The sequence below is a fragment of the Phocoena phocoena genome, chromosome 6 (assembly GCF_963924675.1).
Source record: "Phocoena phocoena chromosome 6, mPhoPho1.1, whole genome shotgun sequence".
NCBI lineage: Eukaryota > Metazoa > Chordata > Mammalia > Artiodactyla > Phocoenidae > Phocoena > Phocoena phocoena.
In genome coordinates, this window is record NC_089224.1 from 109,963,442 (window position 1) to 109,990,445 (window position 27,004).

General features: G+C 44.3%; 3 protein-coding genes across 5 annotated transcripts in view; all 3 read left to right on the top strand.

Moving 5' to 3' along the window:
- The first annotated feature begins 121 nt into the window (after window positions 1–121).
- EXOSC2 (exosome component 2) lies at window positions 122–14,344 on the top strand. Of its 3 annotated transcripts, XM_065879266.1 has the most exons (9): window positions 122–258; window positions 1,602–1,703; window positions 3,456–3,501; window positions 3,726–3,815; window positions 4,894–4,959; window positions 11,496–11,564; window positions 12,750–12,926; window positions 13,327–13,455; window positions 13,979–14,344. In XM_065879266.1, the coding sequence occupies exons 1-9, from the start codon at window positions 137–139 to the stop codon at window positions 14,057–14,059; spliced, it is 882 nt and encodes a 293-aa protein (XP_065735338.1). In that variant the 5' UTR covers window positions 122–136; the 3' UTR covers window positions 14,060–14,344. The 3 variants fall into 3 exon arrangements, with proteins under 3 accessions (XP_065735338.1, XP_065735339.1, XP_065735340.1); XM_065879267.1 differs by lacking the exon at window positions 11,496–11,564 and having other exon boundaries at window positions 137–258; window positions 12,759–12,926; window positions 13,979–14,059; XM_065879268.1 differs by lacking the exon at window positions 3,726–3,815 and having other exon boundaries at window positions 137–258; window positions 13,979–14,059.
- Window positions 14,345–19,289: 4,945 nt separating this feature from the next.
- LOC136125194 (uncharacterized) lies at window positions 19,290–19,388 on the top strand. Its single transcript, XM_065880007.1, has one exon. It carries the CDS (start codon window positions 19,290–19,292, stop codon window positions 19,386–19,388), a length of 99 nt encoding a protein of 32 aa, XP_065736079.1.
- Window positions 19,389–19,838: 450 nt separating this feature from the next.
- ABL1 (ABL proto-oncogene 1, non-receptor tyrosine kinase) overlaps window positions 19,839–27,004 on the top strand; it is a 132,601-nt gene continuing 125,435 nt past the window's right edge. Inside the window, exon 1 of the mRNA XM_065878547.1 lies at window positions 19,839–20,138. Within this exon, the coding sequence (XP_065734619.1) occupies window positions 20,003–20,138 (136 nt within the window). The 5' untranslated portion in view covers window positions 19,839–20,002. The remainder of the gene's footprint in view (window positions 20,139–27,004) is intronic.

Below are 27,004 nucleotides of genomic sequence, written 5' to 3' on the forward strand. Positions count from 1 at the left end.
CCAGACCGTGAGTTCCCATTGGCCGCTCCTCTGAGGCCCCGCCCTGCCCCGCCCCTAAGAGCGAAGGACGGGAATTGCGGAGGCGGATATTGCGACTCCGAGTCGGGCTGCGCCTGCGCAGGTTATTAGCGTCAAGATGGCGATGGAGATGAGGCTTCCCGTCGCTCGCAAGCCTCTTAGCGAGAGCCTGGGCCGTGAGACGAAAAAACACCTGGTAGTGCCGGGGGACACGATCACCACGGACACAGGCTTCATGCGGTACGTGGGGACGTGGGGGACTCTGGGCCACAAGGGGCGGCTACATTGCTCTCCACGTGAAACCCGGGCCCGTGCTCTCTTGCATCTAAGTTCCCGTGGTACCCGGGACACATCTGCTGAGCATCTCAGTCGCCTAGGTTTCTAGGCTTCGGACTTCTTACTCCCTGCATCTTGTGTGTCCTTGTCTGCGTTTGCCCCAGTCTCCCGAAACCTTCCTCTCTTGATCTCTGGTGGCCGCGACTCGTGGGTCCTCTGCCTGAGGCCCAGATCCTGAGCCTTCCTCGTTGAGGACTTGGAAAACTGGGGTGGGTTAGGAGCCGGGGCCTCTTAACAGTTTTCGGCGGGGAGACGGTGGGCGTTTTTGACTTGGCCCTCTTATCCCTCAGCGTCGTCTCCTAGCCAGGGGTTACGGTTTTGGAACGAGTCATTGTTTGGGCTTAGGGCGTACAAATACATTGTTATATGTACTCAAATACCCGCCTTTGAAACTGAGGGCAGTACCGTATGTGGTCGTTAAGAGGGCAGGCTCTTGAGTTGGACAGCTGGAGTTCGAGTCCTGCTGCCATCACAATATTATTGGCTGTACTGTCTCTCCGAGGTCAGTTTCCTCATCTGTAAACTAGTGAGAATAACATTAACTATTCGATAAGGTTGTGAGGATTAAATTAGGTAATGATTACGAAAAGAAGCAAAACTCACCGTTCTGTCACCATCATAGAGAAATACTAGTGGTTATCTCAGCCTTTTTTGGGGGGAGGGGGTACACTTGTACATACAGGAGAGGTACAGCATTTATACAGTTGCCCTTTAACCTCTTAGTTTGGAGTTGTTGGATCCCAGGAAGTCTTAAGAGTCAGTCCTTTATTCACGCATTCAGTATATGTGTGCTTGGGGTACAACAGTGAACAAAGTGGAAATCAGTGTCCTGGTGAAGTTTGTTTTCTCTTTGGGAGAGACAGATAACAGTAAGCATAACAACCAAATACGTTATTCAGAATGTTTGGCGATAAATGCAATAGAAAAAATTAAAAGCCAAGCAGGGTGAGTGGAGCGTAGTTGGGATATGGTAGTGGTGGCAGCAGCAGGGTGGGTGACGGTTATAAATGGGATAGTCGAGGAAGGGCTGGTGGAGACAGTGACATTTGAATAGACTTGAGCAGAATGAGGGAGATGTCCATGTAGCTGTCTAAAGAAGGAGTGTTTTAGGAAGAGATGGCAACCAGGGCAAAAGCCTGCCCTTAAGGCAGGAGGAGTCTGTTAGGTTTGAGGAACACATTGGTCTTGATGCGAGAGGTCACCTCAAGTGTTACCCTGGTATTCTTTGTATCTTCCTGTTGCAACAGGGGCCATGGGACCTATATGGGGGAAGAGAAGCTCATTGCATCTGTGGCTGGCTCTGTGGAGAGAGTAAACAAGTTGGTCTGCGTGAAAGCTTTGAAAACCAGGTGAGAACAAAAGGTGTGTATTCTCTTGTGGCATCCGAGTTGCACAGCCAGGTCTTTTCTGCCACGACATACCCTCCATCCCCATCCCGGCCTGCTGTATCATTCTGTAGGTCTGGGATTTTGGGAACATGGCTATAGGAAGGGTATAGATGACTACAGGTAAGCGCGGGCTTCAGAAGTTTCCCTATGTTTCCTGACCTTTCCAAACTTTGGTTCCCTCCTCTGCAAAATGAGACCTAGCATGACTTACCTTGTAGGATTTTCATTGGAATTCATTGAAACAGTGCATGTAAAGTACTTACGCAGAGCCTCCTACCTAGAAGGGCTCAATGAAGGTTAGCCCCAGAATGTAAGCCAGTGGGGTAGGAGCAGATGCAGGCAGAGAGGTGAGGTGGGCAGTCTATCTGCCTTGTAGCCACAGTAAACATTTTCGACTTCCACTTTGTGAAATCTAGGAAGCCACTGGAGGAGGTGGAGCAGAGGAGGGACATGATCTGACTTCTGTTTTAATAAAATCACTCTGGCTGCTGTGGGTGGCCGGGGAGGTGGGGGGATAGGGACAGGGCTAGGGAGACAGATTAATGTACTGTTTTGAGTATGTTTTGTGTTCTGAGTGTTTTTTTAATCATGAAAATTTGTTGGACTTTATATTCTTTGGCATTTTGTATATATAAGATCATGTCTGTGAGAAGAGATATTCTTCCTTTCCAATTTGGATGCCTTTTATTTTCTGCCTATATTGTAAAGGTAGAGGTAGTAGGATCTGCTGCTGGACTTGTCCTGGAGCATGAGAGAGAGAGAGACAGAGAGCGAGAGATTGAGAGAGATCAAGCGTTCCTCCAAGGATTGTGGCTTGAGCAACTGGAGGGGTGGAGTTGCCATTTCCTGAGCTCGTGACAACTGGGAGAGTTTCAGTTTGCTATGGGGGAGTGAAGGGGGCTGCTGGAAAGCTTTGTTGTAGGTGTGTTACTTTTGCAAATTCCTATTAGTCACGTAAATGGAGGTGCTGGGTAGCCAGCAGTTGACTAGACTCTGGAATTGAGGGGAGTGGTATACTCATTACTGGTATTTAAAGCCATTAGGCTGGATGAGGTCACCAAGTGAGTATGGGCTGAAAAGAGAAGAGGTCCAGGGACTGCGCCTTCGGCACGGGACACGTCATCATTAGAATTGGGATGAGGAACTAGCAGAGGGGCCTGAGATAGGTAGCCAGTGGGTGGGGGTACAGTGAGCAGGCTGGTTTGGGCGGCGTCCTGTCTCATTTTCCTTTCTCCTCCTCTGGCTGACGCAGAACCCATCTGTGTTCCAGAGCCCACCAGAAAAGATTCCATGCTTATCATTTTCTTTTTATTTATTGTTTTAAGTTTTTGGCCACACCCCACGGCACGTGGGGTCTTAGTTCCCCGACCAGGGATTGAACCCGCACCTCCTGCATCGGAAGGCAGAGTCTTAACCACTGGACCGCAGGGAAGTCCCTCATTTTCATGTAATTAACAAAATAGGGGTTTCAGGCTTGATGAACTATTTGCAGTAACTGGTTTAAGAATAGTTAGTCAATGGAGACTTTATACATACAGGACATTTGAAGTTATCGGTTCCTGAGAATAAGTCCAAAGAGCACAACTATGTGAATTTACTAAATGTGGCGCCTCGTCAAGGCCTTCGCCCCTGTTTAATTGAAATCTCACACGGTAACTTGGTCTTGTGATGAAGTCTTTTCACTGATGGAGGGCCTTCTGTTTCATCTTTCAGGTATAATGGTGAAGTGGGAGACATTGTAGTGGGGAGAATCACAGAGGTAAAGTCTACCTGATTGGTTTTCACAAGGTAAAAGCAGGCTGGTGATCTGACGAATGGCGTAGTCATTCTATACGCACTTACGCGAACTAGGCATTCGTTGTGTTTGGCTCTCCTGTGACCTTTGATGTAAACAGTTCGTTACATTTGGAATTATTGGTCATTTACAGTGTGAGCTCTGGCCCCTGGCGTATGTGTCCAGGTGTGGGGTTTCTTTGTTTGTAGGTTCAACAGAAGAGGTGGAAGGTGGAGACCAACTCCAGGCTGGATTCAGTCTTGCTTCTCTCATCCATGAACCTTCCCGGAGGAGAGCTGGTAAGGGTCTGCGGCTGGGACTGTATAGTTTGCTGGCGAGAGCTCTGGGGTCCTTTGCTCCACCAGAGAACTTTGCTTTACCCTGAGGTTGCCACCTTTACTCCTGTTTGTCTGCTGTGAAGTTTGCTGCCTTGATGTACACACAGGCTTTTCACTTGGCCCAGGCCTCCCAACTTAGGCAGCAACCGGTATATGGTAGGATCTGGAATGTCCATGGGGAGCGATCCCAAAAGAGAGTTGAGAGAAGCTCTCAGATGCTTGGTGCTAATAATTTTCCTTCTCTGGGTGTATCAGCTTTGCTCAGTGAAAGTGTTCCTTGAAAAGTTGTGTTTAGATTAGCTTTCCGTGAATTGAGTGGCATTTGATTATTCCAGACAACCACAGGACCTAAGCTGCCTCCTTTTATAAAATGCAGTGGTTCCGCTTTACCTTCAGGCCAGCATCTGTCTATAGAGAGGCTCACTGTGCTAGGCTCTCTGGAGAATGCCAAGATCCAGGAGGCACGACCGAGTTCCTGAAAGAGCTTAGACTAGCAGGGGATATGAGATAACTGGTCTGAATACCCGGCAGTCCAAGAATAAACAAGCGTGTGATTGTACAAAAGGAGTGATTAAGCTCCCGGAGAGAAGCTCATAGGAAAGATGAGTGTTGGAGTTGATCCTTGAAGGATGGGTAGAATTTTAATGATGAGTTCAGGGAATCTGAGATAGAGGGAAATGTGTGAGCGAAGATACAGTCAAGCTGGAGGCAGTCTGGTTCTCCTGGAGCGTGGAGGGCCGCCACAGAAGGTAAGCACGGAAAAGCCCTGGTCTAGATTGGGAGGGTTTTGAATATCACGTAAGGAGTTTGAATATCATTCAGAGGAAGGACAAGAGGAGCCGTGGGAAGGTCTGTAAGACGGAAATTAGTGGTTGTCACTTTGTCTTCCTTCAGTGGTACAGGTTACCTACCCTGGTGTGTGAACATTGTGGCTGCCTTCAGAGGTCTCGGGAGGAAGTGAAAGAGAAGAGACGGATGGAGAGAGGTCTTCCTTTAGGATCTGACTTCCGTAACGTGGCCATCTCTTTGTGTATTTCAGAGGAGAAGATCTGCAGAGGATGAGCTGGCGATGAGAGGTTTCTTGCAGGAAGGGGACCTTATCAGTGTATCCTGTACCTTGCATTCCAGCATCTTTATGTTTGCTGCGGAGCTGGCAACTGGGGCTTAAACTGTAGGTCTCCCACACGAGAAACATGGAATCCTGGCAGGGATCTGAGTCCTTGACTGAGTGTGAAGGGCTCTGCTACAGCCTTTCTCTGTCTCCTTAACCCAGCTGACCCTCCAGCTCTTGTTCAGACCTGCTGCTGCTCAGTCATGTCTTTGGGTCTTGTCACTTACGGTGGCCCATGCTTTAAGCTAGCTCAAATTTTCTTAGAGACGTTAACATTTTTTTTTTTTTTAATGAAACTATAGGAAAGATATGGTTTGGTAAAACTTTTGTTTCAGTTGCTTACACAAACACACATACATGTACTCTGAGTAAGATATGCTTCTTGCTGTGGGTTGTATAAAGAAAAGTTTGAAAGCCACTGATCTATATTTTTGTTTATTTATTTGAATTTTATTTATCTTTTTATACAGCAGGTTCTTATTAGTCATCCATTTTATACACATCAGTGTATACATGTCAATCCCAATTGCCCAATTCATCACACCACCACCCCCACCACCCCGCCACTTTCCCCCCTTGGTGTCCATACGTTTGTTCTCTACATCTGTGTCTCAATTTCTGCCCTGCAAACCGGTTCATCTGTACCATTTTTCTAGGTTCTACATATATGCGTTAATATATTTGTTTTTCTCTTTCTGACTTACTTCACTCTGTATGACAGTCTCTAGATCCATCCACGTCTCTACAGATGACCCAATTTCGTTCCTTTTTATAGCTGAGTAATGTTCCGTTGTATAGATGTACCACATCTTCTTTATCCATTCATCTGTCAGTGGGCATTTAGGTTGCTTCCATGTCCTGGCTATTGTAAATAGTGCTGCAGTGAACATTGGGGTGCACTTGTCTTTTTTTTTTTTTTTTTTTTTTAAATTTTATTTATTTTTGGCTGCGCTGGGTCTTCGTTGTTGCGTGCAGGCTTTCTCTAGTTGCGGCGAGCGGGGGCCACTCCCCGTCGCGGTGCGCGGGCTTCTCATTGCGGTGGCTTCTCTTGTTGTGGCCCACGGGCTCAGTAGTTGTGGCTCGTGGGCTCCAGACTGCAGGCTCAGTAGTTGTGGTGCACAGGCCCAGCTGCTCCCCGGCACGTGGGATCCTCCCGGACCAGGGCTCGAACCCGTGTCCCCCGCATTGGCAGGCGGACTGCCAACCACTGCGCTACCACGGAAGTCCCCACTTGTCTTTTTGAATTATGTTTTTCTCTGGGTATATGCCCAGTAATGGGATTGCTGGGTCATATGGTAATTCTATTTTTAGTTTTTTAAGGAACCTCCATACTGTTCTCCATATTGGCTGTATCAATTTACCTTCCCACCAACAGTGCAAGAGGACTGCCTTTTCTGCACACCCTCTCCAGCATTTGTTGTTTGTAGATTTTCTGATGATACCCATTCTAACTGGTGTGAGGTGATACCTCATTGTAGTTTTGATTTGCATTTCTCTAATAATTAGTGATGTTGAGCAGCTTTTCATGTGCTTCTTTGCCATCTCTATGTCTTCTTTGGAGAAATGTCTATTTAGGTCTTCTGCCCACTTTTGGATTGGGTTGTTTGTTTTTTTAATACTGGGCTGCATGAGCTGTTTATATATTTTGCAGATTAATCCTTTGTCCATTGATTCATTTGCAAATATTTTCTCCCATTTCTGAGAGTTGTCTTTTCGTCTTGTTTGTAGTTTCCTTTACTGTGCAAAAGCTTTTAAGTTTCATTAGGTCCCATTTGTTTATTTTTGTTTTTATTTCCATTAGTCTAGGAGGTGGATCAAAAAAGATCTTGCTGTGATTATGTCAAAGAGTGTTCTTCCTATGTTTTCCTCTTAAGAGTTTTATAGCGTCCGGTCTTACATTTAGGTCTTAATCCATTTTGAGTTTAATTTTGTGTATGGTGTTAGAGAGTGTTCTAATTTCATTCTTTTACATGTAGCTGTCCAGTTTTCCCAGCACCACTTATTGAAGAGACTGTCTTTTCTCCATTGTATATCCTTGCCTCCTTTGTCATAAATTAGTTGACCATAGGTGCGTGGGTTTATCTCTGGGCTTTCTATCCTGTTCCATTGATCTATATTTCTGTTTTTGTGCCAGTACCATACTGTCTTGATTACTGTAGCTTTGTAGTATAGTCTGAAGTCAGGGAGTCTGATTCCTCCAGCTCTGTTTTTTTCCCTCAAGACCACTTTGGCTATTCGGGGTCTTTTGTGTCTCCATACAAATTTTAAGACTTTTTGTGCTAGTTCTGTAAAAAAAAGCCATTGGTAATTTGATAGGGATTGCATTGAATCTGTAGATTGCTTTGGGTAGTATAGTCATTTTCACAATATTGATTCTTCCAGTCCAAGAACATGGTATATCTCTCTATCTGTTTGTATATCTTTAATCTCTTTTATCAGTGTCTTATACTTTTCTGCATACAGATCTTTTGTCTCGCTAGGTAGGTTTATTCCTAGGTATTTTATTCTTTTTGTTGCAGTGGTAAATGAGAGTGTTTCCTTAATTTCTCTCGCAGATTTTTCATCATTAGTGTATAGGAATGCAAGAGATTTCTGTGCATTAATTTTGTATCCTGCAACTTTACCAAATTCATTGATTAGCTCTAGTAGTTTTCTGGTGGCATCTTTAGGATTCTCTATGTATAGTGTCATGTCATCTGCAAACAGTGACAGTTTTACTTCTTCTTTTCCAATTTGTATTCCTTTAATTTCTTTTTCTTCTCTGATCATCGTGGCTGGGACTTCCAAAATTATGTTGAATAATAGTGGTGAGAGTGGACATCCTTGTCTCGTTCCTGATCTTAGAGGAAATGCTTTCAGTTTTTCACCATTGAGAATGATGTTTGCTGTGGGTTTGTTGTATATGGCCTTTATTATGTTGTGGTAGGTTCCCTCTATGCCCACTTTCTGGAGAGTTTTTAATCATAAATGGGTGTTGAATTTTGTCAAAAGCTTTTTCTGCATCTATTGAGATGGTCATATGGTTTTTCTTCAATTTGTTGGTATGGTGTATCACATTGATTGGTTCGTGTATATTGAAGAATCCTTGCATCCCTGGGATAAATCCCACTTGATCGTGGTGTATGATCCTTTTAATGTGTTGTTGGATTCTGTTTGCTAGTATTTTGTTGAGGATTTTTGCATCTATATTCATGAGTGATATTGGTCTGTAATTTTCTTTTTTTGTAGTATCTTTGTCTGGTTTTGCTATCAGGGTGATGGTGGCCTCATAAAATGAGTTTGGGCATGTTCCTTCCTCTGTAATTTTTGGAAGAGTTTGAGAAGGATGGGTATAAGCTCTTTTGTAAATGTTTGATAGGATTCACCTGTGAAGCCATCTGGTCCTGGACTTTTGTTTGTTGAAAGATTTTTAATCACAGTTTCAATTTCATTACTTGTGATTGATCTGTTCATATTTTCTATTCCTTCCTGGTTCAGTCTTGGAAGGCTATACCATTCTAAGAATTTGTCCATTTCTTCCAGGATGTCCATTTTATTGGCACAGAGTTGCTTGTAGTAGTCTCTTAGGATGCCTTGTATTTCTGCGTTGTCTGTTGTAACTTCTCCTTTTTCATTACTAATTTTATTGATTTGAGTCCTCTCCCACTTTTTCTTGATGAGTCTGGCTAATGGTTTACCAATTTTGTTTATCTTCTCAAAGAACCAGCTTTTAGTTTTATTGATCTTTGCTATTGTTTTCTTTGTTTCTATTTCATTTATCTCTGCTCTGATCTTTATGATTTCTTTCCTTCTGCTAACTTTGGGTTTTGTTTGTTCTTCTTTCTCTAGATCATTTAGGTGTAAGGTTAGATTGTTTATTTGAGATTTTGCTTGTTTCTTGAGGTAGGATTGTATTGCTATAAACTTCCCTCTTAGAACTGCTTTTGCTGCATCCCATATGTTTAGGATTGTCGTGTTTTCATTGTCATTTGTCTCTAGGTATTTTTTGATTTCTTCAGTGATCTCTTGGTTATTTAGTAACGTATTGTTTAGCCTCCATGTGTTTGTGTTTTCTACATTTTTTTCCCTGTAATTGATTTCTAATCTCATAGCGTTGTGGTCGGAAAAGATGCTTGATACGATTTCAGTTTTCTTAAATATACTGAGGCTTGATTTGTGACCCAAGATGTGATCTATCCTGGAGAATGTTCCGTGCTCACTTGAGAAGAAAGTGTAATCTGCTGTTTTTGGATGGAATGTCCTATAAATATCAATTAAATCTATCTGGTCTATTATGTCATTTAAATCTTATGTTTCCTTATTAATTTTCTGTCTGGATGATCTGTCCATTGGTGTAAGTGAGGTGTTAAAGTCCCCCAGTATTATTGTACTACGTCAATTTCCTCTTTTATAGCTGTTAGCAGTTGCCTTATGTATTGAGGTGCTCTTATGTTGGGTGCATAAATATTTACAATTGTTATATCTTCTTCTTGGATTGATCCCTTGATCATTATGTAGTGTCCTTCCTTGTCTCTTGTAACATTCTTTATTTTAAAGTCTATTTTATCTGATATGAGTATTGCTACTCCAGGTTTCTTTTGATTTCCAGTTGCATGGAATGTCTTTTTCCATCCCCTCACTTTCAGTCTGTATGTGTGCCTAGGTCTGAAGTGGGTCTCTTGTAGACAGCATATATATGGGTCTCGTTTTTGTATCCATTCAGCAAGTCTGTGTCTTTTGGTTGGAGCATTTAATCCATTCACGTTTAAGGTAATTATCGATATGTATGTTCCTATGACCATTTTCTTAATTGTTTTGGGTTTGTTTTTGTAGGTCCTTTTCTTCTCTTGTGTTTCCCACTTAGAGAAGTTCCTTTAGCATTTGTTGTAGAGCTGGTTTGGTGGTGCTGAATTCTCTTAGCTTTGATTTCTCCATCGAATCTGAGTGAGATCCTTGCTGGGTAGAGTAATCTTGGTTGTAGGTTCTTCCCTTTCACCACTTCCCTTTAACTATGTCATGCCATTCCCTCTGGCTTGTAGAATTTCTGCTGAGAAATCAGCTGTTAAGCTTATGGGAGTTCCCTTGTATGTTATTTGTTGTTTTTCCCTTGTTGCTTTCAAGAATTTTTCTTTGTCTTTAATTTTTGCCAATTTGATTACTGTATGTCTCGGCATGTTTCTCCTTGGGTTTATCCTGCCTGGGACTCTCTGCGCTTCCTGGACTTGGGTGGCTATTTCCTTTGCCATGGTAGGGAAGTTTTCGACTATAATCTCCTCAAATATTTTCTTGGGTCCTTTCTCTCTCTCTTCTTCTTCTGGGACCCCTATAATGCAAACGTTGTTGCGTTTAATGTTGTCCCAGAGGTCTCTTAGGCTGTCTTCATTTCTTTTCATTCTTTTTTCTTTATTCTGTTCCACAGCAGTGAATTCCACCACTCTATCTTCCAGGTCACTTATCCGTTCTTCTGCCTCAGTTATTCTGCTATTGATTCCTTCTAGTGTATTTTTCTTTTCAGTTATTGTATAGTTCATCTCTGTTTGTTCTTTTTTTTAAAATGGTGGGCAGTACCCACATGATTTTTTTTTTAAGAAGATGTTGTGGGTAGAAGTTTATTAATTTTATTTATTTATTTTTGCTGTGTTGGGTCTTCGTTTCTGTGCGAGGGCTTTCTCTAGTTGTGGCAAGCGGGGGCCACTCTTGATCGTGGTGTGCGGGCCTCTCACTATTGCGGCCTCTCTTGTTGCGGAGCACAGGCTCCAGATGCACAGGCTCAGTAGTTGTGGCTCACGGGCCTAGTTGCTCCACGCCATGTGGGATCCTTCCAGACCAGGGCTCGAACCCATGTCCCCTGCATTAGCAGGCAGATTCTCAACCACTGCGCCACCAGGGAAGCCCTCTGTTTGTTCTTTAATTCTTCTAAGTCTTTGTTAAACATTTCTTACATCTTCTTCGCCTCCATTCTTTTTCCAAGGTCCTGGATCCTCTTCACTATCATTATTCTGAATTCTTTTTCTGGAAGGTTGCCCATCTCCACTTCATTTAGTTGTTTTTCTGGGGTTTTATCATGTTCCTTCATCTGGTACATAGCCCTCTGCCTTTTCATCTTGTCTTTCTGTGAATGTGGTTTTTGTTCCACAGGCTGCAGGATTGTAGTTCTTCTTGCTTCTGCTGTCTGCCCTCTGGTGGATGAGGCTATCTCGATCTGCTAGTGTTGGAGGGTCTCGTGCAGAGGCGGGGGGTGGCTGTGCCTCACCGTGAGGACAAGGACACTGGCAGCAGAAGTCCTGGGAAGTACTCCTTGGTGTGAGCCCTCCCAGAGCCCGCCATTAAGCCCACCCGCGATGTTAACTTTTATCTGAGGGAGTAGAAAAGGTGGTGTTCATGTCAGAGTATTCATGACAGCCAAGGGGGAGAGGTTAGGTCACAGCAGTGTGACCTCCTGGTCCGTCTGTGACTTTGGGCGGGACTCTTGGCCATTAGAGGAAAGGATGGAGGGGGGAGCCAGGGACGCAGGTGACGTGCAAGTGTTTGTTCCTTCATCGCCCGGCCAGGCTGAGGTCCAGGCAGTGTTCTCCGATGGAGCTGTCTCTCTGCACACGAGGAGTCTCAAATACGGGAAAGTAAGTTGGGCTCTGGCTCTTCTCATTTGCTGACTGAGACTTCACATCCATTTCCCAATCCCCAGTGCTCTCTGGAATGCTGACCTAAAGCCCCCCAGAAGTCAGGCCTTAACAGGCTGGCATCCTACACACTGATTCACACGGTCAGGGCCGGTAGCATCACAAAGGATGACAACTCTAACCCTTTTCCTGTGGAGGAGATTGTTCTGGCAGAAGGGCCCCTATGACCCTGGACCCTGGGCCCTGCGGCCCTGCTGTCTCTGCTCTCTCCCAAGGGGCATGGCAGCTCTGCATTGCATTTGTGCTGAGAACAAAGGGAGGTCATGGACTGATGAAGTAGGACGGCCTCAGCCCTTAGACACGTGTCCAGTCAGTAAAATGGATATTATTGTTAGGAAAGATGGGCTTGTCACTTGAGCCTCTAAATAAAATTGTACCGCTTTTCTAATGTAAGGTGACATTTTCTAATGTAATGTAATGTATGGAGGCTATCTACTTTTTTAATGATAGCATACTTTCCAAAACAAATTATGATTTATCAGTCTCTTGCCTTTCTCTGGGTGAACGTTCTCATTTTCTGGGTGGAACAAAAACCTCTCCCCTCAGTGGAGTGGCTACAGCCAATCATGCTCATGTCCCTGAAGCAGGAGAGGCAACAGCTGCACTGCACGTGCGGACCTTCGTGGGCCCGGGTCCTGTAATAGACGCCCCCTCAGCGGGATGTGGGGCTTGAGCTGACCTGCCGGGACCAGGGATGGATTTGCACCCAGCCCTAGGCCAGTCACCTTGTCCAATGGTGTATCTCATGGGCAGGATGGGTGGTTGAGGTCAAGGTGGAACAGAATAGTGCTCCTTGACCCACAGGAGACTCGAGCCCATGTCCTCACTGGCTCCAGCTTCTCTTAACAGCTATGGCACCAGCCCTGGATTAGAATGTGAAGACGACTGCAAAGGAAAATAAATGGTAGAGAAGAGAAGAGATGGAAAGTTACCTTCTGTTGGGATATGTAAACAACTTAAAGCATCCGGAAGTGTTCTCTGTATTTACTATGTATGTGCATGTAGGAGCAGTTATCAACAGGAAGGACCCTGATTCCAGTCTAACTAGGACACATCCTGTACTTTGCTTTTAAGTTACCTCACTGATGATCCTACAGTGACTTAATTTACCATATACTTTTTTAGCTAGGTCAGGGCGTTTTGGTTCAGGTCTCCCCCTCCCTGGTGAAACGGCAGAAGACTCACTTCCATGACTTGCCATGTGGTGCCTCAGTGATTCTGGGCAACAACGGCTTCGTCTGGATCTACCCAACACCTGAGCACAAAGAAGAGGATGCAGGGGGCTTCATTGCAAACCTGGAGGTGAGTAAACGCCATTGTCACTGTTGGGATGGAGCGGCACTTAGTCGGTGCTGTGCTTCTGTGGCAGGTGGGGATGCTCTCTATCTGCCGCATTGCTATAGTTTGAGTTGGTTTGAATTTCCATCGAAACATTGTGTCGCCCTCTCTTGTTCTGAAGAGATGAAATCAGCGCCTGGTTTGATCTTTCTCGGCAGAGGTGGCAAAGTTGCAGGGTGATAGCCTAAGAGCCACTGAAGAAGCCGTCCTTTTTAATCTCTCTTGGAGCTAGCTATTGGATTGGTTTGGAGTCCCAGAGTGATATTGCCTCAGTTATAAGTGATTCCCGGGATTTGCTGTAACCATTTGCTTCTTTTGGTCCTGATTCTATTTCCCTCCCCTTCCCCTTGGCATTCCCTGGTAGCCTGTCTCCCTTGCTGATCGAGAGGTGATCTCCCGGCTTCGGAACTGCATCGTCTCGCTGGCAACTCAGAGAATGATGCTGTATGATACCAGTATCCTGTATTGCTATGAAGCATCCCTTCCACATCAGGTACTCTCCCCGGGGCTTCCCTTTTCCTTGTTGATCTGTGAGCAGCCTTAAGTGTCATCTGCTCCATGTTTCCTCAGACAGCAAGCAGGTCTCCCACATACCTTAACCATGTCCATCGGTGTGAACTGATCTGGTGGACAGCCTTGTTGAGTGTCTGGAGAGCTTTCGCCGAGATGCTAGTAATATTCTCAATGTCTAATGTCAGTGTAAGGATTTGTGGGCGTTTGGAGGTGCCAGGTGAGGCTAATTTACAACAGCAACCCCCTGGACTTCATCTTGCCCATCCCAAGTTTTAGCTGTCTTTCTAGTGACTGCCAGAGTAACATCTTTGTTCTTGTCAGCTATACCCCATAGAACCTTGCTGATTTATTAAGCTGGTTCTAGCAGATCATATCTTGCAAATACTTCGCCTCTGATACACGAAAGGAAAACAGAAGGTTCATGTTAACCATGCTTGGTTTCTGCATTTGGATTGGCTTGATGGTGTGCTTAGAACAAGTACCTTTTTTCCTTTCCTTTTCAGATCAAAGACATCTTAAAGCCAGAAATAACGGAGGAAATTGTGATGGAAACACGCCAGAGGCTTTTAGAACAGGAGGGATAAGGAGAGGCACCTGAAGGACAGGACTGTGTGTACCTGACCGGAGCAGTCCTTGAAAGTGAACAGTTTGCTTGGTGGTCCCCACATGCAGCTCAGTGAAGACCTGGGGAGCTCATCACTTTACCTACAAGGGGCTGCCTCCACCCTGAAGACCTGCTTTCTCCTGTTTAAAGCCTGGGGGAAGGTGAACAGCACTGCCGGCCCTTTGGGTTGCCCACAGAGTTTTGGGGTAGTTTCAGGCCTTAAAAGCACTCAGTGTTCCAGCCAAGTGGACTCCTATGCTGGAATAATACGAGGAATCTTTTGTCCTGTACTTACCATCAACCATCACCAGGCACAATGCCCCATGAAATTGCCTGTATAAAAAACATGGCCTCCCTGACCCCCGGATTGTCTGTTTTGGCCTCCATTCCCACCTCTTCTACAGTGGGAGTACAGCAGTGAAGAATATGGTTGGTAAAGTTAACCCAAGAATCAAATGGAAGAATAAAGCAACCAAGCAGCCTTTTGCTTGGTTGGAATCTTATTTCCCATTGCACGTTCCTCCTAGTGATAGATGGCGAGTATATTCCCGCCAGGCTGCCTTAATCTGTCCTGCCTTCAAGGATGATTTGTAAGAAGTTGAATTATTGATAAAAGAGAATGAATGTTTTGGGTGCTCTGATAAACATGAAAACAAAGTAAGAAAAATGGAGATGGGAAAAGAAAAGGTGTTTTTCCTCCTACAGTTGAAGGAGTAACGCATTAACTTTTCAATAATTCAGGGTTAAAAGGTAAAAACAAGATGTTTTAGTTCTCAGTGGGAAGGGCTAGAATGTCTGTGCATTGTTTTTCGGATGACTATCTAAAAACGATGCCCTGATTTGGGTTTTGGGGAAACATTCTTTTAAAGTCAGTATATGAGAGTGCTATTTGGTGAACTATTGTTTTATATTTATACATGTGGCATCACTGTTTCTGTTCTTGTGTACTGTGTAATACTTGGGAACCGAGTACAGTTGAAGGAAGGCTTGGGAGATAGGAATTCTTCTGACAGAGGCCTGACTACTCGAGTCACCTAGTAAAATTTAAACCTAGGACAGTTTCAGGAGTAAGGTGGAGCATTTGACAGTTTTGAAATATAGCTCAGCTCTTTCTTGTTAAATTGTATGTCTTTTCTTTATAACATTATTCAGACAAATTTTATCTCTTTTTTTTTTTTCCTATCCCAAGTGTATCACCTGTTTTGAGGAGTTTGCAGACAACTGAATACTGTATAGGCTATGTTGCAACTTTGGATTTGCTCCCTTGTTGTTTCTGAAACACATTCCAGGTTGTGTGCCCCTTAAGAGAAGGCAATGGGGAAGGATGGGAGCCTGCATCCCTGGTTTGGGTTGGTTTTGACCAGGACATGTGGAGGTTCGTTGAAAGTTTATCTTTCTCACTTGGTCTCCCAAGCTGCCCGCCCCTGCTGTTCATTCAGTATATTCTGAATAGTGATTACCTACTAAGTGGAAATATATAAAGGTCTGAAAGCACCTTTTGGTGGTTATCCACTTTCTGTGGCCCACTAGAGGGTGCCCTTGTTAAGTGTAATTCCAGTAGGTATTTTTTTTTTAAAAAAAAAAAGCTGAAGTTTTTACACGGGTACTGAATCCCCGTAGCAACTTGTGGGTTGCTTTGCTTTATAAACATGAGGACAAAATTAGACTGAACTGAATCACTTTTAATAGAATATGTGCGCTTAAAGGGATTTATTCAAATTTGGCAACATTTATTTACTCCTGTCAGGCATTTGCTGGGCTCGGGATTCTAGCTTAAGTCCTTTAGCGTATCGTTCTGCAGTGTTATACCGTGCATCTGTGGGAGGAAATATTACAGTCTGGGCTTGGGGTTCGCCTAAAACTAGCGCCGTTGGCTTCTACCCAGACTTTAGGAAGCATAGTCTCAATCTCTGTGGGAAACAGGATCCCATTTGATCCTTGTGATAACCTTGTAAAGTTTGACATGACCCCCATTTACAAATGAAAGCCCTTCATAGATTAAAGTGACTTCATTAAAGCTCATTAGCAACTATGAATCCGTAGGTTTAAGCTCTAGAGAGGCGTCATAAAGCAGCCCGTTAGAGAATGGGTTGGACTGATTGTGAAAGGTTATGGGGTCCAGAAATTTTATTTCCAGCATTGAGACCAATACTTTGGATTTTACTCATTTTACTTATTGCCTGTCCGTCCCATGTCTGCTCTGGGAGGACGAGGATGAATCCGTTTGTGTCCCCCGCTCAATTTTATCCCAGCACCCGGGACAGTGGTACACAGGGGCTCCACAATGCTTGTGAATGAATTATTAGTTGAAGAAGTGTGGGTTAGTAAGAGTTCTGATTTGATTGCTCAATTTTAAGCTAAACTACAGAGAAGAATGAAGATGTGTAGGAAATGATTAAAGCATTAATAGGAATAAAAAGCCAAATTCAAAGAGAAAGATTAGGGTGATGATCAGGATAAGAATGGGTGAGTTAAAGGGCTTCCCTGGTGGCGCAGTGGTTGAGGGTCCGCCTCCCGATGCAGGGGACGCGGGTTCGTGCCCCGGTCCGGGAAGATCCCACGTGCCGCGGAGCGGCTGGGCCCGTGAGCCATGGCCGCTGAGCTTGCGCGTCCGGAGCCTGTGCTCCACAGCGGGAGAGGCCGCAACAGTGAGAGGCCCACGTACCGCAAAAAAAAAGAAAAGAAAAAAAATAAAAAGGGGTGAGTTAAAGGGAACAAAGTTGTTGAAGTCTGAAGAGTGATCTACAAGCCAGGACCAAGTCTGTCAGCCAGACTAGTGATAGAGCAAAGCTAACCCAATTAACATCTAAATATAAATTCCACTTCTAAATTTGGGTACACATTTTCATATGCTTCACATTCAGTACCTCCAAGTGACTATTTTTTCTTCAAGCCAATATCTATAAAATTAGCACCATTTCCCAATCCAGCAAAAGTATTTCTAAAATACACAACTCGGTAACTGAATGTACAACACCTGTAATGCAACTGGTTTCCCTCTACTGTCAGTAGCAACTTCTAAAAAATCAACTGTCTGGGGCTTCCCTGGTGGCGCCGTGGTTGAGAGTCCGCCTGCCGATGCCGGGGACACGGGTTCGTGCCCCGGTCCGGGAAGATCCTACATGCCGCGGAGCTGCTGGGCCCGTGAGCCATGGCCGCTGAGCCTGCGCGTCCGGAGCCTGTGCTCCGCAACGGTGAGGCCACAGCGGTGAGAGGCCCGCGTACCACAAAAAAAAAAAAAAAAAAAAAATCAACTGTCTGACATTAAGTCAACAGTTACTTGATGCTGAATGGTACAGTGGAAAAACAGTGACTTTGTCACATCACTAGGCCAGTGACCTAGTCACATCTCACTCGGTTTCCCCATCTGTATATGGGGGTTAGCAATCCATGCCTCACTGGGCTAGAGTGAGGATTAAATGAGAATATAGTTTATGAAAAGCATAACAGCATAGTATAGACTAGGTGTTGTGATGAGTGGATCCTCTTAGAAATGGGTATATCCGGGGAAGGTAGGTGCACTGCTCTGGGGAGACATGGAGTGAAGAACTGGGGACAAGGGTGCATTTTAGTTGCATAAAATGGGTTATGGCAGGTGTGGGTTTGGTGTGTCCGGGTCATCAGCTAGCTCTGTAGGCCTACTCAACAATCTCGGCTAACATGTTTTCATGTAAATATGTGTACACCTCTGAAATTAGATTGTTTAATCTTTCCCCCGCCCCCAGAAGTTAACATACGTCACTGTATGAGTTTGAGATTAATCTCAAAGGTTCCTTCTCACCCAGACATCTAAGATTGTGTTTGGTTTTGCCTCCGAAAGGTTCTTAAATGCTGTTTTCTTTAATGGGTGAGCTTCCTGATACTCCAAAGAAAGAATTCGTTAGCAGAATGTCGGACGCTTTCCAGTTGTCTGTTTTTCGCTAGTTCGAATATTTATGCTTCTTGGAGTAAAGGTGGAAGCTGGGGGTGAGGGGGGGGGCGGTGAAGTCACCGAATGAATACCTCAGTTTCCAGGAGCGAGCTAAATTTTCTCTCCTAAAGAGGCTCAAGGAAGTAATCCAACTCCAGTTCTGGGGAAATCCAATCCGCAGATTTCCCCTTGCTTTGTTTCCTCGCCGGTCTTAACTACCCGCTCAGGGGAGCCATCGGCCAGCCCTACGCGAGGCCGGATAGAGTCCACCGGCTCCCAGGAGGGCGGACCGAAGCGCAGGAGCTGGGAGTAGAAGGCAAGTCCCCGGCGAGCGCTGACAGGGGCTGGCGCCGCAGGACCACAACTCCCAGCACGCCCTGCGGGCTACGCCAAAAGTGGTTGGCTGGGGGCTCTAGCCGTACTGTCCCTACCGGCCAATGGGATGCAGGAGAGTGATCTGACCCGGATTCTCGGAGACCAATGGCAGTACAGGGGAGGCGGGAGCTTCCTTACCACTCACCTTGCGCTCGGAAAAACCACATTTAACAGGTCGTGCGGGGCTGGGCTCCGGCGGGCAGGGAGACTAGAGCCAAAAGGTGCGGCGGCGTCCCAGAAAGCGGCGCCGGGAGGGTCCCGGTCACCTCGCGGCGCGCACCGGACGTCACCGGGGGCGGGGCCAGAGGCGGGGCCTGGCCTCGTTGTGAGCGGCTCGTAATCCATCATGGCGGCCGCGGGGGTCGGTGACCGTCCCTGAGCAGCGCTGGAGCCGGAGCCGGTTCCCGGGTCCTGCGGCTGAGGAGCCCTTCCGTTGTCCACGGCCCCTACCTGCGGGGGGAGGTCGGGTCCTGCGACGGAGCCCGGGGGATGTGACTGCCTGGCGGCGGTGGCCGTAGCAACGTCCGGGGCCGGGGGAGGGGGTGTTTCGGGCAGAGACCCCCAGGTTCGGAGCAGCTGAGGCGGCCGGGCCTCCTCTCCCCCTCCGCCCGCGACCCGCCTTCGGGGCCGCGAGAGTCCTTCGTCCCTTACAGCCCCGCCCGGGCTCTGGGACCCTCGGGGTGGTCTCTTTCCCCAGACCTGGGACACCCCGTTTCCTGAGGCGTGGAGGAGCGTCGCCCCCGGAGTAAGCCACCCGTGCCTCGCCCCGGCAGCCTCTCTCTTGCCCCCGAGCCGCTCCTTGCTCCGACTCCCGGCCCCAGGTTTGGCCTCGGAGCCCCCCATTCAAATCCCATCCCTGCTGTCAAGGGGCCTCCCCTTCCCCCCAGGTTGCTCCCGTGAGCCTCTAATGCCCTGACTTCTTCCAATGTCACCTACGGCCCCCTTAGTCTCAGCCCAGCCAAAAACTTTAATGCAAAGGAAAAGCTTGGACTGGTTTCACAGGCCTTTTAAAAAGCGGACTTAAAAGTTGCTGGCAATGCATTCCTTCTCGTCTGAGTGGAGGGCCAGCTCTCGCTGAAGTCGGGGTGACCCGTGTCCTTTTCCGGAGAGCAGGGTAGAGAAGCAGGAGCGGCAGCTAGTGCAGCCGGAAGTTTGTCGGAAGATGAAGACACCGAGATAGGGGTTGGGTGACTTCCCCAGGAAAAGTTCTGGAGGAGCATTCAAACACGATCCACGTTTCCCTGATGTGTGGAAATCGACATGACTTTAGCCTTACTGACCCTTGTACAGCATACCCTGTGAATATTTCTGTTAAGGGTTTTTCTCCTTGAAAGGGAAGAAACTTACTCAGCCAGTAAAAGACACTTAAAATCAAGAAACTTTGGGATCACATCGCAATTACATTACTTCGAATTGATAAACTGCGAATATAATCCGAACTCCTCTGTTTACACATGTCAACCTAAAATCTTCGCTTCCTTTCATTATGGAAGATGTCTTGTGATTGACCTCAATTACTGACTTGTGGAGATGCGGTGAATGTGAAATCCCACATACAGATCGTTTTCCTTCTAAGCTCCCTGATCATTCTGAAAGATCTTGAACCCTCTTCTGGAAAGGGGTGCCTATCGTTACTTTATGGGGCAGCAGCCTGGAAAAGTTCTTGGGGACCAGAGAAGGCCAAGTTTGCCTGCCCTGCACTTTATCAAAGGAGCAGGCAAGAAAGAATCATCGAGGCATGGGGGTCCACACTGCAATGTTTTTGTGGAACATGGTGAGTGCTTTTCAAGCTTTCTGGTCCTGTTTTCAGCTTCGGGAATGCCTAAGGAACTTTTGAACCACAGCACTGGTGTCGGTTCTCTCCAGTTTTACTTAAAACTTCTGTTTCTGTAGTTATCTCTTAGTTTCTGGTGGAACTTTCTTTGTATAAGAAAAAGTTACTTGATGACACTGGATGGCTTTATTCAAAATCTCTTTGAGTTGCTTATTTCTTGCCTGATTCCCCTTCTAACTCACTGTTGACCTTGGACAAGCCATTTTACTATTCCACCTTCCTGAGGAGGTTGGGTATAAGGGGTTTCTCAGGACCCATAGTCCACGATTCTGCTCTGATCTAACGCATGGGGTGTCCTTCCCCTGCGGTGCGTGGACCTTTTACTACTTTATCTACAGGGAGCTTTTACCATATCCTCGAAGGGGTTCGTGCTCCCCTCAAAGTTAAAAACCACAGGTCCTAGTTGACACTAATATTCTTGACCCTTTCAATCATAAGTAGAACTTGAAAATACTCACTTTGGAGCTATGTGGGAACAGTCGAGGCGGGGAAGGCAGCATTCCTCGTGAATTGAGGATCCCCCAGCTTCTAGTTATTTCACCTTACCCCAGGAGTATTCCTTTGCATTGGATGGGGCTTTTTCCTCCTCCTCTCTCCCTGTTTCACATGACATTTGGGACAAGAAAGGTTGTCTTTGACATCTTATGAACGTCACTGGCATTTGAGTGCTGACGGTGCATATTATAGTGGTCACGTCCAGTAATTTTGCGTGAAGGTTTAAAGCTAAGGGTCAGCTTAGACTGATGTCTGGGACAGGGGCCCGCCACGCACCAATTAATTAGGGTCCTGTTTGTACTGTCACAGCCTGACATTTTTCAGACTGTGTACTTTATATTAAAATATCAACTGAGCCCACCCACCCTATAAGCAAATGTAGGACGTGTGCAAGTAGCATATACTTTGAAATTCCATCACAAATACCCTTAACAATGGGTGACTACAATGAACAAAGTTCTCTATTCAGTGAACTTGGCATTTGACAGTTGAGGTTGATTTTCTTAACGGAAATCGTCATCTAAATAATCTGAGTACTTGGATTTTACTTTGCCTTGAAACATTAGTTATATTTTAGCATTGGTTTTAGACAGGCAAATATAGTAATATGGCGCTTCCCAAATTCAGGATTTATAAGGTGAATTGTTTACATTTTTAAATAGTGATGATCATGCAACCTTAGTGAAAATCGGTACAGACTTTTTGGAGAGCTTTGGCCAAACTTATCAGAATTTAAAACGTACATACCAGTGACCCAGTAACCTCACTTCTAGGAAACTCTCCTGGTATAGAACACTGTAGTGCCTTACATGTGCCTTAAACCCCTCCGGGGGGTCCAGAGGTTAAAACTTTTCATATTAACATAATACTAAGACAAGACGTTATTTGCACTCTTTGCTGTATCGGTGCAAAAGTAATGCAGGCCCCTAAGCATGAATCGAGGCTGTGGCGACACGGCTATAGTAGCCGTTGTATTCTTCATGCCATGCACTCATAGTAAAAAAAAAAAAAATTTTTTTTTTTTGGTTTTCACTTCAGAATGTTCCCGGTGAAGCAGCAGAAATGATTAATTGGACTAACTCTTGACTCTTGTGTTTCTATCTTGTTAATCTTCTGTGGATGAACGGGGAAGTAATTTTGTGTGCTGGTTGTCTCTAGGAAGAGTGCTTGGGCAGTGGTTAGTTGCGAGCTGAACTTGCCGCTTTTTTCATGGACTACCATACCGACAAACTATGGTTATTCAGATTAAAAAATGTATAACGGAGTCTTTCAAGGAAGACAACTGGTAGTGTCTATTGTCAATGATAAAATTTTTGCTTGCTTTCCAGCGAAAATTAGGATTTTGGAAAACTTGTATCGGCTACTGTGATGTAGAGATTGGTGGTAATATTTACAGTGTGCTATTTTGGTATCTTATAATGGAATGTATTATTTGGAAAATCTACATAATTCAGTGAACTGATATTTTCTAAATGATCAACACATGATGTTATAAAATCAGGCACAGGTAAAGAAGATTCATTCAAGATGCAAGATGGACCATTGGATTTTAATGTAACAGAATACAAAAATTAATTGATAGAGTTTTAGATTCTACTCAAAACTAATCTTTAAGAAACTACCACTTAGCGAGTTTGGTGTAGCTTCAAAGAACAATACCTACAATTATCTATAAACAGGGGAAAACAAGTTATTTTCCAGTGATAATAAACTTTATTTTTAGGTGAACAAGTGAATAAATGATTTAACTTTTTCAGTTTAAATTTATACTGTGGTAAATATTGATGAGATAACCTATATGAACAAAAGCACTTAGGGGTCCTATATAATTTTCAAGAGAGTAAAGTCATGAGATAAAAAAAAGTTTTAGAACTGCTGCTACAGAAAGTCTATCAAGGTCATATAAGGGTGTGCGCAAAAAAAAAAAAAAAGGTAAGTCAAAGTCATATAAGGATGTTTATTGCCAGCATACTGTAAAGTACCACCACTGAAAGATGTCCATGTAATGGTAAGTGGAAAAAAGCAATTTGGGGATCAGTCTGCATGGTATGGCCCTATTTTTGTAAAACAAAAATTAACTATTTATTTGTACATGCACAGAAAAAAGTGCGGAAGGATTTAGACTGATATAGTTGTTAATCTCTAGGGAATTGGGATTTAGGTGGAACAGCAGAAAACTTTCACTTTTTACTTTGCATTTGTGATATTGCAGACCTTTTACAACAAATTTGTTTTATTTTGTAATACCCAAATTATGAGGGTTTAAAAACCAAATCGATGGGAGCCCAACCAAATAATCACTTCTTTGTAGCACCTTTTAATGAAAGAAGTTGCCTAGATCATGTTTTACTGAAGACAAATCAATTTCTTTGGACTTCGGGTATACTTTTTCTAGGGGAACAAATGGTTCTTGATCTCTCACAGGCTGATCTTTCTAGAGTTGGTTAACATCCATATAGATTGGATTAAAAAACTTGCAGCCGTAACATACAACGTTGAACCAGACATGAATCTGGAAGCCAAGAATAATGTTGCGTCGTGGTGGTGAATCTGAAAGGAGTGGGCAGATGGCAGCTTTTTGCTGGGATCTTTCAGGGTCAAAGGGCTGGTCATATGTACAGGGGAAAAAAAAGGAAACCATGATATTATTTCAGGGACCATATGTTCCTTCCAAGTTTCCGTGTCTTGACTAAGAAAATTCACTTTTTTTTTTTTTTTTTTTTTTATGCGTTACGCGGGCCTCTCACTGTTGTGGCCTCTCCCGTTGCGGAGGACAGGCTCCGGACGCGCAGGCTCAGCGGCCATGGCTCACGGGCCCAGCCGCTCCGCGGCATGTGGGATCCTCCCAGACCGGGGCACGAACCCGTGTCCCCTGCATCGGCAGGCGGACTCTCAACCACTGCGCCACCAGGGAAGCCCGAAAATTCACTTTTATGAAAGCTGGTAAAGCAGGACTGAAAACATTCACTAGTAAATCTGTTCACCTTAGTGTGTCCTTCTTTCTTCAGCAAATATTTATTGAGCTCACACTGTGTTCCAGGTAGTGTTTTAGTCATTGGTGATACATTAGTGAATAAAAATACTTCCTTGCCTTCCTTAAACTTACATCCTAGTGGGCGGAGACAGACCATAAATAAGCTAAATAAGTAAAATATAGAGTATATTAGGTGGTGGTAGGTGCTGAGGAGAAGAATAACATAGGAAAGGGGGCAGGGAATATTGGAGGGGGGTGATTTTCATTAGGGTGGCTAGAGAGGCCCCACTGAGAAGGTGGCGTTTGAATAAAGACCTGAGGAGGGAGGTGAGGGAGCAAGCCATGGAAATAATGGCTTTCAGGCAGAGGGGAGTCAGGGCGCACAGGGCCCTAGGCAGAGCTTGCTTAGCAGGCTCACGGAGAAGCCTAGAGTAGCTGGAGCAGAGAGGGCAGAAGGAGGGTTGTAGGGGATGAGATGGGCGGTGCGGGGAGGCGGCTGCAGAGGAATGTGGCCTTGTTGTCCATCTCAAGAGTTTTGACTTTTACTCATGTGGTGTTGGGAGAATTTTGAGGGAGGAGTAACAGGGCCTGATTTACGCTTTAATAAAATCTCTCTGGCTGCTACGTTCTGAAGGAAAGCAAAGGAGGAAGGAGGGATTCCACTTGGCTGTTGATGGCACTACCCTAGATGAGAATGGTGAAGGCTTGGCGCAGGGTGTGGCGGTGGTGAAGGGGTCAGATTCTGGGAATATCTGAAGGCACGGCAGACTAGATTTTCTCTTATATTCGATATGAGACGTGGGGTGTGAGGGAAGTCAAGGATTTCTGGACTGAATAACTGGAAAAATGGCATTGCCTTTTACTGAAATGTAAACTAGAGGAGCGGGGTTTGGGGAAATGGGTTGGGGGATGAAGATCTGGAGCTGAAGTGCCTTTTAGGCATCCAGGTGGATATGACAGATACACAGTTGAGTCTACAAGTCTGAATTAAGGGAAGCAATCCAGGTTGGTGAGAGAACCTGGGAGTCACCAGGTTCTAGATGGTATTTAAAGCTAGGAGAATGGATGACATCCCCAAGGGAAACCTCCATGTATGTGTCTTTCATATAAGTAAGGTGCTATTCAGTAGTTTATGATATTAAGACTTTACATTTTTATATAGGATTAGTTTGAATCTTTTTTTTTTGTGGGGGGGGCGACATTCAAATTTTGCGTGGGAATGATTTTTAAATCCTATATCTCTGTGGATTTCTTTCCCCCTAAATCAGAAAGTTTCAGAGTTAAAAAAAAATTACACACAATTTTTCCTATTTTTCTTGGTAGTGAATATTTTTAATATAAAACCATTTCAATTTTTAAAGTTTTGTAATTCTTTTCTAGTTAATGCTTTAAAAAAAATTGAAGCTTTTTTTTCTCTATAAATTATTTCTGGATTTTCTAATTTTAACTTAGTACATCTATGTCCTTCAAGGTATTACTTATTTAATTTGTTTATATCAGATGTTTTGCTATGACCTTAACTGAAAAATGATTTTAAGAAATTGTTTACTCTCAATTTAAAACTACTCTTTTCAAATAAAATTTTATTCAAAGTAATCGAATAGGAACTTGATAGATCAACACTGTAATTCTCATCACTGTTAAATTATACTAAGCATTCAAACACATCAGGAGGTAGGAGAACATAGATCTGTTGAGTCTTATAGGTATTAAAGTTCAATCAGATCCTTAAAAAGAGGTTGTTTGGAAAGATTATATCCCTGTATTTATTAGGTATTGGGTTGTGGTACATGAACTAAGAAAATGCAAAATTGTATGTTTGTGCATTTTTTTTAAGGCATCCTGTTATTTTCCATAGTCTAATACATTTTGTACGGCTTTCTTGTTTTTCATAAAATCTTACTGCCACTTTAAGAAATATGCTTATAATATAGAAAAATACAGAAATTTCAGTCATGGGATAAGTAACGGAGGATGATTTAATGAAAAGAGTTTTTACCTTATTTAAATGAAACATACTGTTAAAGAAAATAATAGAAATTGGAGAAAACAAGAAATCATTTTGTATTGGTTAAGATCTGTGCTTCAGATCTCCGTGTGATAACCACTGGTGTGTTGTGAAGTGTGTTGCAAAGAGATACACTTTATGAGTGGGAGGAAAAGGATGAGTTAACATGATTGGTTAGGAATTATACCCATAGGAGTATGTCAGGCATATTATCTGGGTCTACGGGGTAAAAAGATTAAAATTGCTACTTAGATGATGAGTATCAGTAAAAAGAAGCACTCCCTTAAGGTCTTCTGTGTGCGTATTCTGCAGTTCCCTGACTCCTTGCCTTTTTGGTGGTTGCGCCCCTGACATCACTCTTCTGTGGGTTCAAAACCCACCTACCTTTCAAAACTCTGCTTGGGTCCCACCTCCTTCTTGAACACAAATTTTGATGTGTTGCTTTTGGAGTGTTTATTTCCCAGATATTTGGGAGAGTCTAGATATCTTACTGATTTCTAACTTAATTCCATGTGGTCAGAGAACATCCTCTGTAAAATTTCAGTTTTTTGACATTTACCAAGATTAATTTTATGGCCCAGCCTATGACCTGTCTTACTGAATGTTCCATTTGTACTTGAAACAAATATGTGTTCTGCAGTTGTTGGTTGTAATTTTCTATAAATGTGAAATAGATCAAGTTGGTTGACAGTGCTGTTTAAAATCTTCTACAGCCTTAGTTATTTTTTATCTGTACTTTTGCTAAGTTTCTGTTTGGTCTCTTTTGTTAATGAGCGGGGGTGTTAAGAATCACAGCTGTGATGATAGATTTTGGGTTTTCTTTGCTTTTAATTCTATCTTAAAATTTTTTTTAGCTTTTAAAGTGTTTGTTGGAAAACAAAGATGGCAGGGGTGGGGGAAGGAGGGGGGCTAAGCAGTTAACTAAAGAAGCTAGAAAAACAAAGTAATCCCACAGTACACAGAAGGAAGAGAATGGTAAAAATAGAAACAGAAATTAAGGGACTTCCCTGGTGGCGCAGTGGTTAAGAATCTGCCTGTCAACGCAGGGAACGCAGGTTCAAGCCCTGGTCTGGGAAGATCCCACATGCCACGGAGCAACTAAGCCCGTGCGCCACAACTACTGAGCCCACATGCCACAGCTACTGAAGCCCGCGCACCTAGAGCCCGTGCTCCGCAACAAGAGAGGCCACCACAATGAGAAGCCCGCGCACCACAATGAAGAGTAGCCCCCGCTCGCCACAACTAGAGAAAGCACGTGTGCAGCAATGAAGACCTGACACAGCCACAAAAAAAAACCAGAAATTAAGAAATGGAAATGATAAAAATACC

Excerpts from the sequence above, each read along its gene's own strand:
- LOC136125194 (XM_065880007.1), top strand. The coding sequence starts at position 19,290 with ATGTCACCTACGGCCCCCTTAGTCTCAGCCCAGCCAAAAACTTTAATG.
- EXOSC2 (XM_065879266.1), top strand. The coding sequence starts at position 137 with ATGGCGATGGAGATGAGGCTTCCCGTCGCTCGCAAGCCTCTTAGCGAG. Across the intron at positions 1,704-3,455 it reads GTGAAAGCTTTGAAAACCAG|GTATAATGGTGAAGTGGGAG; the intron begins GTGAGAACAAAA and ends TTCATCTTTCAG. Across the intron at positions 3,816-4,893 it reads ACCTTCCCGGAGGAGAGCTG|AGGAGAAGATCTGCAGAGGA; the intron begins GTAAGGGTCTGC and ends TGTGTATTTCAG.